General features: G+C 35.2%; 1 protein-coding gene across 1 annotated transcript in view; it reads right to left on the reverse strand.

Annotated features, from left to right (window-relative positions):
* CFAP47 (cilia and flagella associated protein 47) overlaps positions 1-16716 on the reverse strand; it is a 258908-nt gene that overhangs the window by 22341 nt on the left and 219851 nt on the right. Inside the window, exons 58-60 of the mRNA XM_041399915.1 lie at positions 14290-14449; positions 13564-13655; positions 10002-10154 (exon numbers count right to left, since the gene is read on the reverse strand). Of these exons, the coding sequence (XP_041255849.1) occupies positions 10002-10154; positions 13564-13655; positions 14290-14449 (405 nt within the window). The remainder of the gene's footprint in view (positions 1-10001; positions 10155-13563; positions 13656-14289; positions 14450-16716) is intronic.

Genomic DNA, 16716 nt, shown 5'->3' on the forward strand with positions numbered 1-16716 from the left:
CAACACAGCCCAAGGCTTTTAGGAGTCACCCTTGACAAATGCTAGAACATGAAGATTCAGATGCTGACAATCAGTGGAAGAGAAAGGATGACACAATCTGGAGCATTTCACAGTAAAAAAAAACTGCAGCTGTTGAGCAGATGCTTCTTTCAGCAGTTATATCACACAAAACTACTCAGGAAAAGCTTATTTTATAGTTCAGGTGCTAGGAAGACAATGTTGGGAACTGCATGCTGCATTTAATATCCAAACATCCAAACATTTGGGTTTGGTTTGACATATATATATATATATATATATATATATATATATATATATATATATATATATATATATATATATATATATATATATATATATATATATATATATATATATATATATATATATATATATATATATATATATATATATATATATATATATATATATACACACACATATATATGTACAACTTTTCAGTCAGAAGCAATTAATTATATTTTTTTTTCTGTTCCAGACTGTTTTGCAACCTGTTCTATGCTTATATTAGGCAATTGGTTAAAATATTTTATACTTCCAACAATTAAGGAAAAAATGATTCATTTATGAATGCCAATATTTGGAAACTTGATATATTGGTCTCTTCAGCTCATTTTGATCTAGACTGCTGATCTAGTTTAGCTCTGCTAAAAAATGTAAAACAGTTGTATTTTTCGTCACAGCTGCGCTGAAGACTCCTATATTATCATGCTGTGGGAATTCTCTGTGGAATGTTAATATTTGATTCTAGCAATACTGTGTAACACACTGCCTAAACAAACTGGCAGAACCTAGAAAAAAAAAAGTTATGAAACAGCTAGAAAATTGTCCAATTTGTCAAATATTCAAAGTTCTCTTCACTCTTAGAATTCCTAATTTCAATTAAAATGGCACAAGATGTAAAACATGGAGAACACACTAACACTTTCTTTAAAGCAAAGTCAAATACAATATAACACACTGCTCAAATAGGCCTTGACCCTTTAGGCCAGGCTCTTTGTATGCCTTCATTCTGTTTTCATTTCAGTTCAGTTTTCTGAATCACCATTTTCAATACAGGTAAAATTCTTGTTTTACCTAATGCAAGATGCAAAATACACATGCAACTATAAAAGTATACCCCAATTAATCCACTCGTGTTCTGTAAATAGAGATCAGCAGGGAGAGCTTTAGCCACATCTGACACAACATACAGATATTTATCAATCTGAACACTGGGAAGATATAAGCATGCTATTTACATACAGCTAGTTAAATCTAGGGAACAGAAATTCTGATTATAAAAATTATTGCTTCTTCCTATTTTCTGAATAACATTTTGCCTTATACAAGAAGAGAAAATATATTCTGAGGTAATTATTTCAAAACAATTTTTTTAACATCACTAAACATTTCTTTTGAAAGGCAATTAATCTGTCTTCAAGTGTTTTAATTTGTGTAAATAAAGATGTCTAGAAAGGCAGTGTGCATTTAAGAAACACTTGTGTACACAGAGCTACTGAAGCACCTATGTTTAAAAACCAACCAGGCTTTTCCGCTATACAGTACTATGACTTGGCTGTCATTTATTTGCAAATGCTAGTAAGGACACTGGAATAAAAGTGTTGTGGTTTGTTTAAATAGCCTCTGAGAAGATGAAAGGGTATAGATCACTTTAAAAAATATATATATTTTATGACTCATAAGACTTACAGCATGAAAAATCCAAGGATTTTACACTCTGGGCATACAAATTGGGGAAATGTGAATTTTTGTGACTGCTAGATTTACTGTAAAACTAATTAATAGACGCATGCATCTAAAATTAATGCATCTAAAATTTAAAGGACTATTCCAACAGATTCACAAAATAGTAATCTTAAAAATTTAAATAATATTTTAGTGGAAAAGAACCTGTATTCATGGTTCAAAAGAATTAATAACAAAGGCATTTGTAGAAGGGCCTATTGCCTACAGAAGGCAGGGAAAGGACCAGTGGATATTTCCAACCTCAGAATTTCAAGGTGTCAGGAGAGAAGCGTTTGTATCTCCCTCCTGTTTCTGAAAAGTGAGTGTTTGATTTCACTGAGGACCATCTCATGACACTCTGCATTTCCTGATGATAAAAATCTCTTGGCCACTGGCCTGGAAGGCTGCAGTGCCCTGTGGACACCCAGGGGAGATGTGACTGCCTGAGCTCTCCAAAAACAGCACTTAACCTGTGGCACACTTGGTGACATAAACGTGGCAAAGGGGAACACCTCCCTAAGGGACCCCCTTTCCTTACACACTGTCTCCCATTTCCAGTGAGACAGATGGAAATTAAAACTGTGATGGAAACATGCTCAGACTGCAAAAGTGCTTGTCCTCATAGCAGAGGCTTTTCCTTGAATGGACGCAGTAAAACAGAGATGCAACTGAATTCACTTAACTGCTCTTATTTGTAGTCATTTCGTAAAGGAGGGAAGCACAATCACCAAATATAAACATGTAATTAAAGCCCAGGCATTCATAAATTTGCAGCTTCATGCTTTGCATAAACCAGATTAATTATTTTCACTTGGTGCTGAATGTAACACACTGCACTCATAATGATTTTTTATGCTGATTCTGATAATTTTCCAAATTCCTAAAGTGTAGAATTGTGGCCCTGACACCTAACAAAGATTTCTTCCCCTCTTGATCTAATAGTCACCAAACTGCTAACACAGAAACTACGAAACCAGACGTTAATTTCTACCAGGTGTCAGGCATCTAATCTTCACCTTCCAAATATTTTTAAATATTTTCCTACATAGTCCCTTTCGGGTCTCATCTGGCACTTGTCCTTTTCCTGCTTCTCCACTGTCTTCCAAGAGTTTTCACACAGACACTGCTGGCACTCAGGAGGCAGTGGGGAATGAACATCAAATATGCAGTTCTGCCTTTCCAGCAAAAGTAGAAGCAGACAGAAGACATTACAGTACATCAGATTAAATAATTATAATACTGTTTTCAACTACATATTCAAATAAACAGCAACAAGTGAATTGCGAGAGTAATAAAGAGAAAAAGTAAAAAGAAGTGAGGTGGTCAACAACATCCTAACTTAAGTAGACATCATATGGGTAGTAAGACATGAGATCTTGACTGATAATTATGTATCTGTTTCTCACTGTAAAACATCACAACTATGGGACAATAGCAGCAGAATAAGCACATTACATAAAACCACCCCCAAAGACCTGGCTGTAGTTAAATGTGCCTTTCACCAGATTTCTTCATACAATTATAAAAGAGCTGTATGTGGAGCATTAGAAATATAAACAAGGATAACATAACTTTACTAAATCCCAGACACCAAATTAAACTCAGAGAAATTAATGAATAAAAAACCTGATCTGCTTCTGTTGATAATAAAATTATTGATCCTCATAGGAATTCAAGGAAATTCTCAATATAGTTCTGCCTATATATATTTGTATCTCTTCTCTGCAAGTTTTTCTCCTTCCATATCCAGCCAAAAATGTTCATCCATATCTTCAAGGCTCTACAAAATTCCACTCTTATCCACATCTTTTACCCTGCATCCCACTGCCTATTTCCTTAGCACCTAATTGGAATACTTATTTCCGAAATTTCTCTTACATTCAATTTTTCTGTTTCCTAATTTTTCTCATTCAAAACATTTCTTTGAAAGAGGTATCTACTTCTAAATCAAGTTTCTACTGTAAAGAAGAAGCAAAAAGTAAAAAGCATTGCCCCCACACTTTTTTTTTGTTTTGAGAATGTGTTTCTTCAAAACACTGCACAGTTTAGTGAATGAAATAGAAGCTTGTGAATCCATTTTATACATATGAAACACACGGTGTGCATCTACTATTGTTCCTTGCAGCTTGTTTCCATATATTCTCTCTCCCTGAATCCCTTTTTCACTAATTATCTTTTTACTCTGCCTCCACACATCCCTTTCAATGCCTTCTTTATTCTCATATTACTTGCATAACAGAGTTGAAACAAAAACCTCAGAAAAATCAAAAGGATTCTCTTCAGCCCAAAGGATCTCACAATATCTGCCTTTGATCTGGCATTCTACTCAGATTTGTACGCTACCCTGTAAATTCATGCTATAACAGAAACAATTAAAATTTATTTCTTTATAACCATTATAATCCTTTTCCAACAAGTTCCCTCTTTTATTTAGCCGTGTCTTCATTTAGCCAGAAACTTTGGCAGATAAAGATCACATCTGTACCTTGGCATAGAAACATCAAAGCAGCTTCTTCAGGAAGGTATCTCATGATTTAGTCTTAATTCACACAAACATTATTTTTTCTATAGCATCCAGAGTAATTTGCCTCACTTTCAGTGTTGCCTACAGAAATCAGTAACAACTCAAGCTGTCTTTTAACCCGACCATTCCATCTGAACTCGCACACAACAGAGGCTAAATTGAAAACCCATGTCACCATTTTTTTCAATAGTTCTTGACAGTTTTACACTATACTGTGGTCTGTTACAAAAGCACATTTTATCTTCTGGCTTTTTTTAAGATACAAAACTGAGCCACAGAGAGTGGAACACAGAACTTGATCACTAGGGTCACATTCATTTGCTTCCTCTTCCTCACCCAACAGACTGCATTCAGTTACACATAAGACAAAACATCTATCACACAGGGTAGTATAAATTCCTCTACTATAAGACATTTAATCTCATGGGAGGTACCCACTTGTATTATTTTTTGGATATAAATTAAGTTTCAGAATTAATAAAAGTTTCATGTAGTAAATTTCTGAGGTTCCACTCTTGTCTTCCTCAGCTGGCTTGAAGAAAAGAGTGATGGTTCAAGGTTATCACTTCATTTAAAGTTCCGTGGTGGTTCTATGTAACTTCTATTTATTTGTCTTATAGTTTTAATATCTTCCTCTATCTCCAAAGCTTCAGATCAAATTGTTCTTAAACTGTCAAAACAACAGGCCTGATGCAGTAATTTATAAAACATAAAGTTTTATACATTGTACAAAATAATGGGGGAAGTTTGTTGAGGAATTTTTGTATCATGTTCTCTTGGAAATGTGTAGTGTGGGAGAGATGAAGGAGATCTAGAGATAATAACTTCATTTTCTGTAAGAACAACAAAACTTGAACAATGTAACTTCAGAGACAGAAGTCAAAGATAAAGAATTTTATCACAGGAATGACAATAGGATGTAATAACCTGGAAATGGAAGAGCATTTGGGATAGGCTTGTTGCATGCATGCAGTTTTTACTACAGTGACGGTCTGATAAATTTTCTGAGGCAAATTTAGGTGCATAAATCCTCCACTTTTCTATGACAAAAATCATTCAAACACAGCTGAGAGACATAGGGCCACTGTCCCAGAAAAAACAAAGAAGTTTGCATCTTAAGGGGTTTGACCAGCAATGCTTTTTTGGTGTCCCATAAATAATGAGAAAATAATTCAGAAAAAAGTGGTAATTAATGCAGACAGATCATTGTTAGGTATGATGATGTTCCAGAAGAACAGTTAAGGTCATATAGAGCTGTGTTAGCCATGGCTCTGATTTACAGAAGCTTCCCCAAAATATCTTTACAAAACAAGGGTGTAGTGGTTCTGTTTCTATTGGAAGCAATACCTCCTTATCACTCAACCAAAGAGATTACAGGAAATTCTGCGAGCAAGAATGGGGAGAAAGAGCAATCACAAACACAGAGCAATTAAAGTCATTAATACATTCCTCCAGCTAATTATATTGCCTAGGTTTTTCTTATCCACTAGCTCAAATAATTTTAAGGGATATCTATTTGTGTGTTCTTGTTTCAGACATTATTTGGGTTAGTCAATCAGTTCTTTTGAACTTCTCGTGTTTCCTGGATCTACATCGTACTGAAGAGTAGCACCTGGCAGAATTTCATTATTTCTGGTTTTGTATTATTTATTTTTCTGCAATTTTATAAAGTTGAAAAAATAACTTCAGATTAGTTTATAATAGATCTGATTCCCTTTAAGTGTTGAATATTTAAAGTGAGCATTCTAGTTATATTAAGTGGCAGTAGGAGGGTTTACTTATGAGATAAAAATTGTGCTGTATTTTTTCTCTTTTTTAATGGACCCAGTGGTATTCTTGTATACCAACAAGGACTATTTGACCTTCTTCATTAAAATGTCTGGCATTATTTCAGCTCAATAAAGGAAATAAACAATACATCAAATCTCTCCCATGCTTCACTCATAAATAAAGAAACAAACAGGCAGATGTAAACAAAAATTACGTAGATGACAAAATAATGCATCTAAGACTTTCAGTTCTCCTCTGATGCTTTATACTTTGACTTCTAGTTCTCTGTTTTCCATCAGGAGTTGTCACCCCTAACAACAAAGCCATAATCCATAATAAAGTGTCTCGATTGTTGGTTCACCCCCTTTGTCAACAGTTTCATTTTGCCATTGATCACTGCTTTCATCATCTCTTAATCCAAAACAAACACTTTGTTATCCTTTCTTTTATTTCTTGCATAGGAAGAAAATCTAATTTATATAGCTATAATTTTCTCATCCTCAAGGATAATTTCAAAAATAATGCCACAGTAATTCTGACAATACAGAAATGCCTTAAGTAGGATATAGGGCTATCTTCATCATTATTATCCTCTTCATGCTGCTTTCAATATTAACCTGCTACACTTTATCAGCAATCACATTAACATCTCTGGATGAGTGATCAAGTCTAAAAAGATACCTTGTCTCCAAAGATTTCTTTGTTCATACCCAATTTTATTGACCTTATATCTTAAAGGTGAGCCTCCTGATCCAGATCCATCACATTAAATGGAAATTTAGTGTAATCCATACCACTTGCTAACACAAAATTCTGCTGGGGATCGAAAATAGCTTTTTAATGTGTGTTTGGATATGTTTTTATTCTTTGCGGGTTTCAAAGAGCTGCTTTAATGAAATGAAAGAAAATAGAGCCTTTTGAATATTCTGATGAGTTTTAGGAATATTAGGTAGTTGCTATAAATCTTTTATTAACAGTGAAACAAAGGGTACAGATATACTTTGTATAATGATGCCAATGTACATTATGGATTAGCATATCAGGAAAATGTTATTTCACTCTCAGGTGCAGTTAACTCTCCCATCTGTTTAGTCTGAGTTCAGAATGGCTCTAAAACTTGGTCATAACCTGTGCTACCCTACAGAACCTGGGCAGCACTGTTTCCCACAAGGCAACTGTCATGAAACCTTCCCACAAATAAGAACTGAGAGCAAGGAGCTAAGACCAGCTGCTGGGCTGTGAGGAGAGTTATGAACTAATAAGGATGAGAGAAGTTAATGAGAAACACTCAGCCCTCATGGCTGGCTTATGAGATAAACTGAAGCAATTGAAAGGGAAAGGTTACAAAGGACCACTACAAACACACAAAGCTGTGAATGTCAAATGTCAATCAAACATCCACAACTGATTCGTGAATGTTTAATTTTTTTTTTAAGACTGTAGAAAATTAAATGTGGTTGTATTGAATACTTAACCTAAAAAAATAGGAAATGTCACTTGATTGGATGAATCTCAGCTCTTAAATTTCCTTTAGTAAAAAAGACATCTTTAGAGCCATATGTAAGAAAACAGATGAAAAATACATTTAGGGTGAAAATATGCATTTAATGCAACTGAAAATTATTTTTAAAAAGGGCCATACTGGATTTTCTATGTCTATAATATTAAGCTTTCATTATTTGATCCCTGGAACTTTGCTAAATTCTGAACAAGAAACTATGTCATTGAAGCTAGACAATATTTAGATTGCACTCTCTTTCTTAAGAAATTGTAGTAGCTTTCTGTGTCAAGTGCACTCCTCCATATTGGATGAAATTGAATTTTTTATGTAAAAGACATGTTTGAAGATTTTTCACTTTAAAAGAATTTATACTTGTCCACATAATTTAAATACTGAAGCACAGTATTAGCTGTTTAAATCTAATCTGCCAGTAATTATCATCATTTATCCTTGGGTGTAAAAACTGCTTACTACACATCACACAGGCACTCTGATGAATCACTCTTTCAGAAGAGAAAAAAATGAAGAACAGTATGCCAGACTGTTATCTTAAAGGTTTAGGCTTTTATTTATGTTATTACTGGTAGACTGCAGAAAGCTCAGATAGTACTATTTAATTTGCTTCCTAACATGCCTCAAGTTCATCTATCAATAATGGCATTAAAATGTCATTGAAAACAATGAAAAGCACAGTGTTGAAAATGATTTTACTGCCCAGGGTGCAAAGCATTTCATTACCAAACTTCTCACTTAAAAAGATGCAATGCCCCAAATCAATGTCTTGTGCCATGTGCAGAAGCCAGTGTTAATAAATTATTCCTATGAATAAAACAAGAACTAGACATCATGAATCTGCAAGACTTTCAAAATGCTGCCTCAGCTTGCTCACTGCATGTTTTTCTTTTCAATTCACATGCCACCATTTTGGAGGGAAATAGCCCAGGTTTGTTTAAGGTTTGTTTACTGCCCACTCATACGTGACCAGCCAATAATGAGCTAAATCTGTTACTCTGTGATAAAATTAAAATAAAATAAAAAAGTGCCTTTTTATCTTGATGGACAACTGTCCTCAAATGGCTGAATAAATTTTCATAATAGCATTTACAGTTCTCCAAAGAGGAAAGAATGTACACTGACAACTTCACATTTTTTCGCTTTACTGGATTTACTAGTATCACTTTGTAATATGGGTGTGTAAGATAATAATATGCCCAGGAAGTAAGTTATCTTTGACACTGCAATATGAGTAAATACAAAATTTAATAAAGTAATTATGAATATTAGCCAATCAGTAAGCATATGCTCTGCAAGCTCTTTTTCAAGAGTTCAGCTTCAGATCTCCTCCTATTTTAAAAGCATTCAAAAATAAAATCTGTTTAAAGACCTGGACAGTAATTGTTGATATGAGATTACATTGATCAATGTGCAAGTTCGCATGAAATTTGGCCTTCTAGGAAGCAGTAATGCATCTTGATTTACCTTTTACAGCTATTCACTCTTTCTGTTACTTGGCAGGATATGTTCTGTAACATAATATTCCTGCACAGCCTGTGTTGGAACAGACTGCAAATGGCAGAAATGGGACACAAAAGCCAAGTGTGCCTGCCCTTCCAACTGATTACCTGATAGACTGCAATTATATCAACATCTATAAACTCATCTTTCACCACTTTGTTGAACAAAGTCAGAGTGCAGGTGAAATCCTTTCCTGCATCTGCAGCTAAGTTAAACACACATTAATCTGTCTCATGTTATATGCCATAATTTTTAAATAACATATTCCTTATTAAGGAGGATGACTGTGAACCCAAAATGGAATGTTAAGTTTCCAAAGTACACAATTTTCAAATATTTTGTAGTGACTATGACTGATAACAGAAATATTGGTGATACAGCAGTAACAAGTATTCATTCCTTACTACTTATTTGTTGTGCCACTCTGTTTCAAGAAGAGGTATATTTTGAACAGCTGCTGCATCTGAATAAATTGATTTTCACTGTGTTCTCAGCAGATTAACAGTAAGTGGAAGCTATCCTTTTACAAAGCTTTATCACTTCTTTCAAAAAGCCCTCCTTCTTCAATCCATTCTGATACCAATATTGACCTGCTGATGGGAATGCATCTTATAAACCTGCAGATAAATGTCTCCTGGCAATGCTTACACAGATGTATTTTTTCTAACTGAAGACTTTGTGCAGGCTCTCTTTTAAAGGAGAGATTGTGTGTATGCAAGCCTCACAACCAGGACAAATTTTAAAAAAGGGAAGGTTCGGGTTTATAGGTGCCTATAGCTGCAGACAAAAAATTAAAGAAATACCCTATACTTGCAAAATGACAGAAATGCGGACTGGGACCATTTGCCAAAACCTCACTGATTGTCATGGCAGAGCTGCACATCTGGTGAAGTACTTATTTGAAATTTTCCTAAAATAGTATGAGACCAAAATTATTCTCACCATCAGTGACTTCCAAGGTGTTGGACGACTCATCCGTGTCGACCGCAGCAGAGCTCCCTGCAGCAGGCAGAGCCAAGGCACTAGGTATGACACCAATCAGCAGCAGCTCTACTCTCTGCTCCAGCCTCTGCCTGGCTTGACAGCGTATCACAACTAGAGAAAAGCAAAAACATCTTATTTGCAAAGCGCTGGCATCTTGATCTTAACAAAGAAATGAAACATAGAAGCTAAATGTGCTTAGACAAAGACAGAATTCCAGTAAGGAGCAAGACAACTAAAAGCTTTCCCAACCTCCAATTTCTATTTTTCTGTTGTGGTGAAGTAGTAGAAAATATTGCTAAGCAAACAAAAATCTGTTAAGTTGGTTGCCAACAGCATTTGCAAATTTCTCTTTTATCTTTAACCTTAAATGTATCTTCATTTTAGTTCAACTGCTAGTAGGAATTATAGCATAGTTTTAAATATGCCAGTAAGAAAGGAAGACTGAAACAAAAGCAAAAAAATAAAAGGTTTTATGATTAAATGAAAGTTGGTCTTTCCCTGTTTAACAGGGTGTAAGTAATTTCTAGAGATCTCTCAGAATTTCCATGAGAGAGAGTACTGAAATAGGTTAAATATACATTTTTTGTTTAAATGCATGACCTTATATTTAAAAATACATTACATTCTCTGTATTCTGCTAGTTTACCAAATGTTTCAGACTACTGTGTGCACATTGTGTCATTTTTTATTCTACAGTTCATCTTACTGCCAAAATTGATTTTATATTTTCTTTTTTCCTAAATGGCTAAGTAAAATGTATGAATAAAATTCAGAGATATCTAGGATTTGACTGGACAAGTCCCTGAGCAAGCTGCCCTTGAGCAGGTGGTTGGATTAGAGGACCCCCAGTGGTCCCCTCCAATTAAAATTGCTGCATGCTTCTTTGACTCTACACTTTACAAGAATTAAAAGAATATTCTGGATGACCCTCCATTTGTAATCACTTCTATAAGATAGCCAAGGTATCATCTACTTAACATGTACTACATGGATTGTGACCACTGATCATTTTAATTGGTCTCATGAGATAAAAAGCCAAGTGAATTCTAGAAGTTTAAGTGTATTAAGATGCAAATAAGAATGACCCAAAGATGAACTTCCTTAATATACCAGCAAAGCAGCTCAGGGTTTTGACACGGAAACTTGTAGCCTCCAGGCAATTCTAATAAATGTCTGCATTTAGAGAGATGACAATACTCTTGATCATTATAATTTTTTTAAGTAGAATTCTTGTTATTACTTGCTTCAGATTTTTACCTTATAATGTAAGTTTTCTAAATGCCCATTTGTAACTGAAAACCACAGGCTTTCAGAATCAAGGTAGGAGTGGAAAATTCCACAAACACACTTACAAACACCTATTTCTGTTTTCTGGGACATTCTTCAAAGACCTAAGTTTTTCCTTGAGAAAAAAAAAATAGCCCAACATAACATACCAATGGCCAAAGAACGATATGTATTCAAAATTAATGCAATGCATTAATAAACGTATTACAAACATTTATTGAACATAAACTAATGGATAACAGTTATAAATATGCTACAATTTAGTTTTGCTGTTTTAAAAAAAGCATTTAGGAATTTGAAATGACTAAAGGGTTGATAGTATGTGAGCTTCTGATCATATACAGAAGTGACATCACTTTAAGCAATTCAGGAATGCTAAACATTTTCATCCGTAACTTATATAGAAAGTATTGGGTGCTGCACTTGTGGCACAACAACCCCAGGCAATGCCTCAGGCTTGGGCAAGAATGGCTGGAAAGCTGCCCAGTGGAGAAGGACTTGGGGATGTTGATGAAAAATAGTCTGAACACGAGCTCAGGTGTGCCCAGGTAGGCGAGAAGGCCATTGGAACCTGGCCTGGATCAGGAACAGTGTGGTCAGCAGGAGCAGGGCAGGGATTGCCCCCTGTACTGGGCACTGGTGAGGCCACACCTCGAGTGCTGTGTCCAGGTCTGGCCCCTCAGTTCAGGAGGGACATTGAGGGGCTGGAGTGAGCCCAGAGAAGGACAGTGGAGCTGGGGAAGAGTCTCGAGATTAAGAAGAGTGACTGAGGGAGCTGGGGGTTTCTAGCCTGGAGAAAAGAAGGTTCAGGAGAAAGCACCTCCATCTCTAGAACCACCTGGAAGGAGGGCGTAGCCAGGTGGGGGTCAGTCTCTTCTCCCAAGTAACAAGTGACAGGACAACAGAAAATGGCCTCAAGTTGTGACAAGGAAGGTTTAGACTGGATATCAGGGAAAAAAATTCTTCACAGAAAGGGTGGCCAAGTGATGGAGCAAAGTGCCCAGAGAACTGGGGGATCATCATGCCTAAAAACATTCAGAAACCACAGAGATGTGGTACTTAGGGACATGGTTTAGTGGTTACATGGAGTTAATAGTTGGACTCAATGATCTTAGAGGTCTTTTTCAACCTTAATGATTCTGTGATTTCGATGAAAGCAACAGTCCAATAAAAGGGAGATTTATCTTGAGGAGTGCCACTGAATTACACAAGAGCTTTAAATAACACAACAAACATCCACATCCATATACATGGTTCTAATGCTAATGAGACTCATTAAAGCCATCATTTTGGGCAACAGTTGATTACATGATAATATTCTGTTTCATTCCTTAAGGTATTAAAGTGCAAATTAAAGAGATGAAAGCTCTAATTAATACCACATCATTGGCATTTGTCTACAAGTAAGGAGTCCTTAAGCAATATAAATTAATGACAGTACAAATATCTATTTCTATGTTTTTTTCAGAAATCATTCCTGTATCTTAATACATTTAATGTTGAAAGGTATTATATTCACTTATTCAATCAATAAAAGGTAAGCTGAAAGGACAAACTGTTATAGAACTGGGCCCACATCTACATATTGAGCTGTAGTTTCAGATAAATTAAAAAAGCTGCTCACAACTTCCTGTTTCATAGCTCTGGAATTATACCACACTTAAAAAACAGATGGTCAAATATATAAGCATTTACTATCCCCAGAATAAGCAAGAAACCTCCAAGAACGTCCTCATCTTTTAATGCAAGTTTACTTCTAAGGAGCAAAGGGAAAACTTACTGCTGTTCACACTACTTTATATTCTGGTTTTATTAAGAGATGAAATTCAAGGCTGAGAGAAGTAGTGAACATCTACTCCAATACTGCACACCCTGTAGACTCTCCAGAAGGGTGTTCTGGGTGTGCAAGAAGAAATCTACCCTTGAGTCAGTCCTTTGCTCAGCTTACCTTCAGTTCTCAAACTCAGGATTAATTGGGATACTGAAGGATACAGCCCTTAAGATTTACAACTGACCCCAATTCCTTTTATTCACAATAAGAACAAAGTAATGATATAGATTTGCTTTCGAAGTGGGAGATTTTGATTTTAATATGTGATTTTATCTTTTTTTAAGATATAGCTAACTACTGCTGCAAATTCTTGTGATCAAGCAGGTAAGAATATAACTGACTATTTGATTTTCCTACATATTCTTAAATATATTGTACAAGCTTTTTTCAAGCATTACCTACCTGATTTCTGCTGTGGTGCTTGAGGTGTTCCATTAATGGGATAGATCCAGAGTATTCCCTGAGCTTCCCCGTTCTCTGCTACAATAACATTTCTAGAAAAATACAAGTATCAATTACACTGTTGAAAATTCTGTTTCCAAAGTAATCCAGACTTAAGAGTTGTTGGAAAGGTTAGACTCTATTCTAATCTATGCTGTAATGCTAACCATATCTGAGAAAAACATGAAATAAAATCCAGCTAAATATATCAGCTATAAATTATATAATCTACAACTTAGATCCACTGAGTATATTCAAACATTATAGATCTGAAAACTTTTGCCCTGATCTGCATTCTGTCAGGTTATGTTTACACTGAGATAAAATTTCTGCAGTTTCTGAATTACATAAAAATATCAGGATGTGAATCATTATTATCCCAAATATATTGAAAAAACAGAGGTACTAAGAGCTTTAATTTGCTCAATATCCATAACTGCACCAGCAGCCAATACTTTACATTTTCTTTATTTAAAGCAAGAATAGATAGGTATTGAAACAGACAGGTATCTTACCCTGAATCTGCATACTTTGCAGGGTACATTAAAAGCTTTTGATGGATACCCACTGCCCTCAAAATCAGACACTGGACTGCCCTTGGGAGCTACACATGAATAGTCAATGGGATAAATGGTGATAGGATTAAGCATCTCAACTACTTTTTCCTTTCCTATTAGAATAAATTACCTGTTTAAGTCTGAATTTGATTCAGCAGTAACCTCATAAGGCCAGTTCTCACCGTTTTCCCTCGTTACATGAATTACCACCACTGCTTTATAAATTTTCATTTCAGCTGGCATGAATAATATAGGGATTTCCAGTTTTTCTTTTGGAGCTAATTGGATTCCTGCAAGATGAAACAGATTGTTGTGGTATTCTGGAAGTTTTCAAAATATTTTCTATCATTTTACTCATATCTTTCCCTTTTCCTTTTTTAATCACTGTTTAACCTTTTATCATATTGTATGGTTGCCCCTGTAAAAAATCCCATTTTACCCTGCCTTTGTTACAAAAAAAAAAAAAAAAACCAAAACAAAAAAACGCGATTAAGTAAATGTCCCACATTTAATATTCAGAGATCATGTGTAACATATGCATGTCAATCCCATGATTTTGTAGGCTCTAAGTCATGTTTTTTAAAGTTGTGAGTTACATCTGTGAGTAACACTGCATTAAAAAGATCAATCAAAAAAAAAAATGCTCACATTCAAGACAACTATATTTCAAAGAATCTTCATCATTATTATTATTATACAAACCATGCCTTTTATGTATGATTTTTTTTATCTGATTGAATTTGCTGTTTAAAAAAAAAAACAAACTAAGCTTACATTGTCTATAATGAAGGGAGCCTGATATTTTCAATCTTTAAGGGTCTTTTTACAGTGACTTGCCAGTCTGCCAAGTGTCAGAACATCTACCTCAGCTATTTCAGAAACAATCGAAAGATTACACAGAGTGGAACAAGTAAATCAGTCTTTTCACTATAAAGCTCTTTGTTTGAAAAGAATTCCTGGAAATTGCAGGAAATTACACTTCAGGGTCAGGGTTTCAGCTTTAATTCTATCTGCAGAAAATCCTCTTAGTTATGAGTAACTACTTCTACATTATGCTTTGAATCAGTTTTTGTGATAATATTTCACACTTTCTACAATGCATACAAGCTGCTGCAGGTCTGTGGGTATCAGTCCCTGAGAATGACTGGATCTGCTGGAATCACCCTGCCTGGGACATGCAGCACCCTCCTGGGAAGTGCTTCTTTGATCACCACACATGTCTTCATGCTCAAAAAGTGTCAGCAGGGAAACTTCACCTGCTGCTCCAAATGACCACCGTCCTCCAGCCAAAATTCCTCGAGGGTGAAGACCTCAGAGCTGAGAGCTGTAGAAGAGTGGTGGTAGGGAAATTGTAATGCAGTCTTGGGAAGGATGAAATGGAAAAAAAGGTGGCTGCACAAAAGTTTGGGAATGAAGGTGGAAGTGTTGGGAGATGAAGTACAATGATATCATGCAAGAATACACGAATGGCCAGAAAGACAAAAATGTTCAAGTCACATCAGGGAAGGAGAGAAGGGTTTGAAAAACAGTTCTCCAAAACACAAGTCTCGACTCCTCATCTGCATTAACCACTACTTAATTATAAAGTCCATGGGTGTTAAGCTTTTTACTAAAAACACTCTTAAATTAAGATAAACTAACAAAATTAAGATGGGAAAATCAATCTTAAATTAGGAAAGTTGTGAATATTTAAAACCACACAAGTCTGCAGGTTTTCTACCTCTCACAGTTAAAAAGGTCTCAGGACATCAAATACAGACCACTGCCTGACTTTATTATGAATGGGAAAAGCCATAGGAAATTCTTACCTAAGCTTATCTGAATTTCTGTATGTAAGAGGTTTATCATATACTAATTATGAAAATTAACCAGCTGCTTTGCATTTGTGATTGCTTAATTCTTGTGTATTTGCAGAAGTTCACCATGGCAAGAGCAATTTGCATTTGAAATAATTACTTGAAAAGTTTTGTATCATGAAAGAGCTTGAAAATATCCTAATTAAAAAACATTAAAATATTAATATCTAAATGAAAAACCAAACTATATTTCGTTTCTCATTTTGATAAAGATTTAATATTTTTCTTTAGATCTTTGAGGCATTATCCATCAAGCCCATACCCAAATTTAAAAAAACATACTACATATACATATATTGTTGGCAACTACATGGTCAAAGTCAAAATCTTTTAAAATTAGCAGCTCATTTTTAATCCAATATCTGAAATAAATAAGCTGATATCAGGCATAGTTACAATACTCCTGAAGACATCTGAACTGGGATCCACTCCTCTGGATCACAAACCCACTACAGCACTGACACACTATTCTCCTCCAGTGAGAGAAGAGTCAGATCTCTGTTGGGATTTGCCCCCTTTGGGCTTACTCTGGTCTAATTAATACAAAGGCATGTAATATCTTTAAAACAGGAGAGTATACTCCAGGATGTATTTGCAATTAGATTGCCTTGAATCCACACATACATGGATACCAAAATAATGTAAACACCTTGTAAATCCATTACAGCGCATCCTTAAGCTTCATTTGCAAAGCTTTAAAC

The sequence above is a fragment of the Onychostruthus taczanowskii genome, unplaced genomic scaffold (assembly GCF_017590055.1).
Source record: "Onychostruthus taczanowskii isolate IOZ18803 unplaced genomic scaffold, ASM1759005v1 scaffold17, whole genome shotgun sequence".
NCBI classification, from domain to species: domain Eukaryota; kingdom Metazoa; phylum Chordata; class Aves; order Passeriformes; family Passeridae; genus Onychostruthus; species Onychostruthus taczanowskii.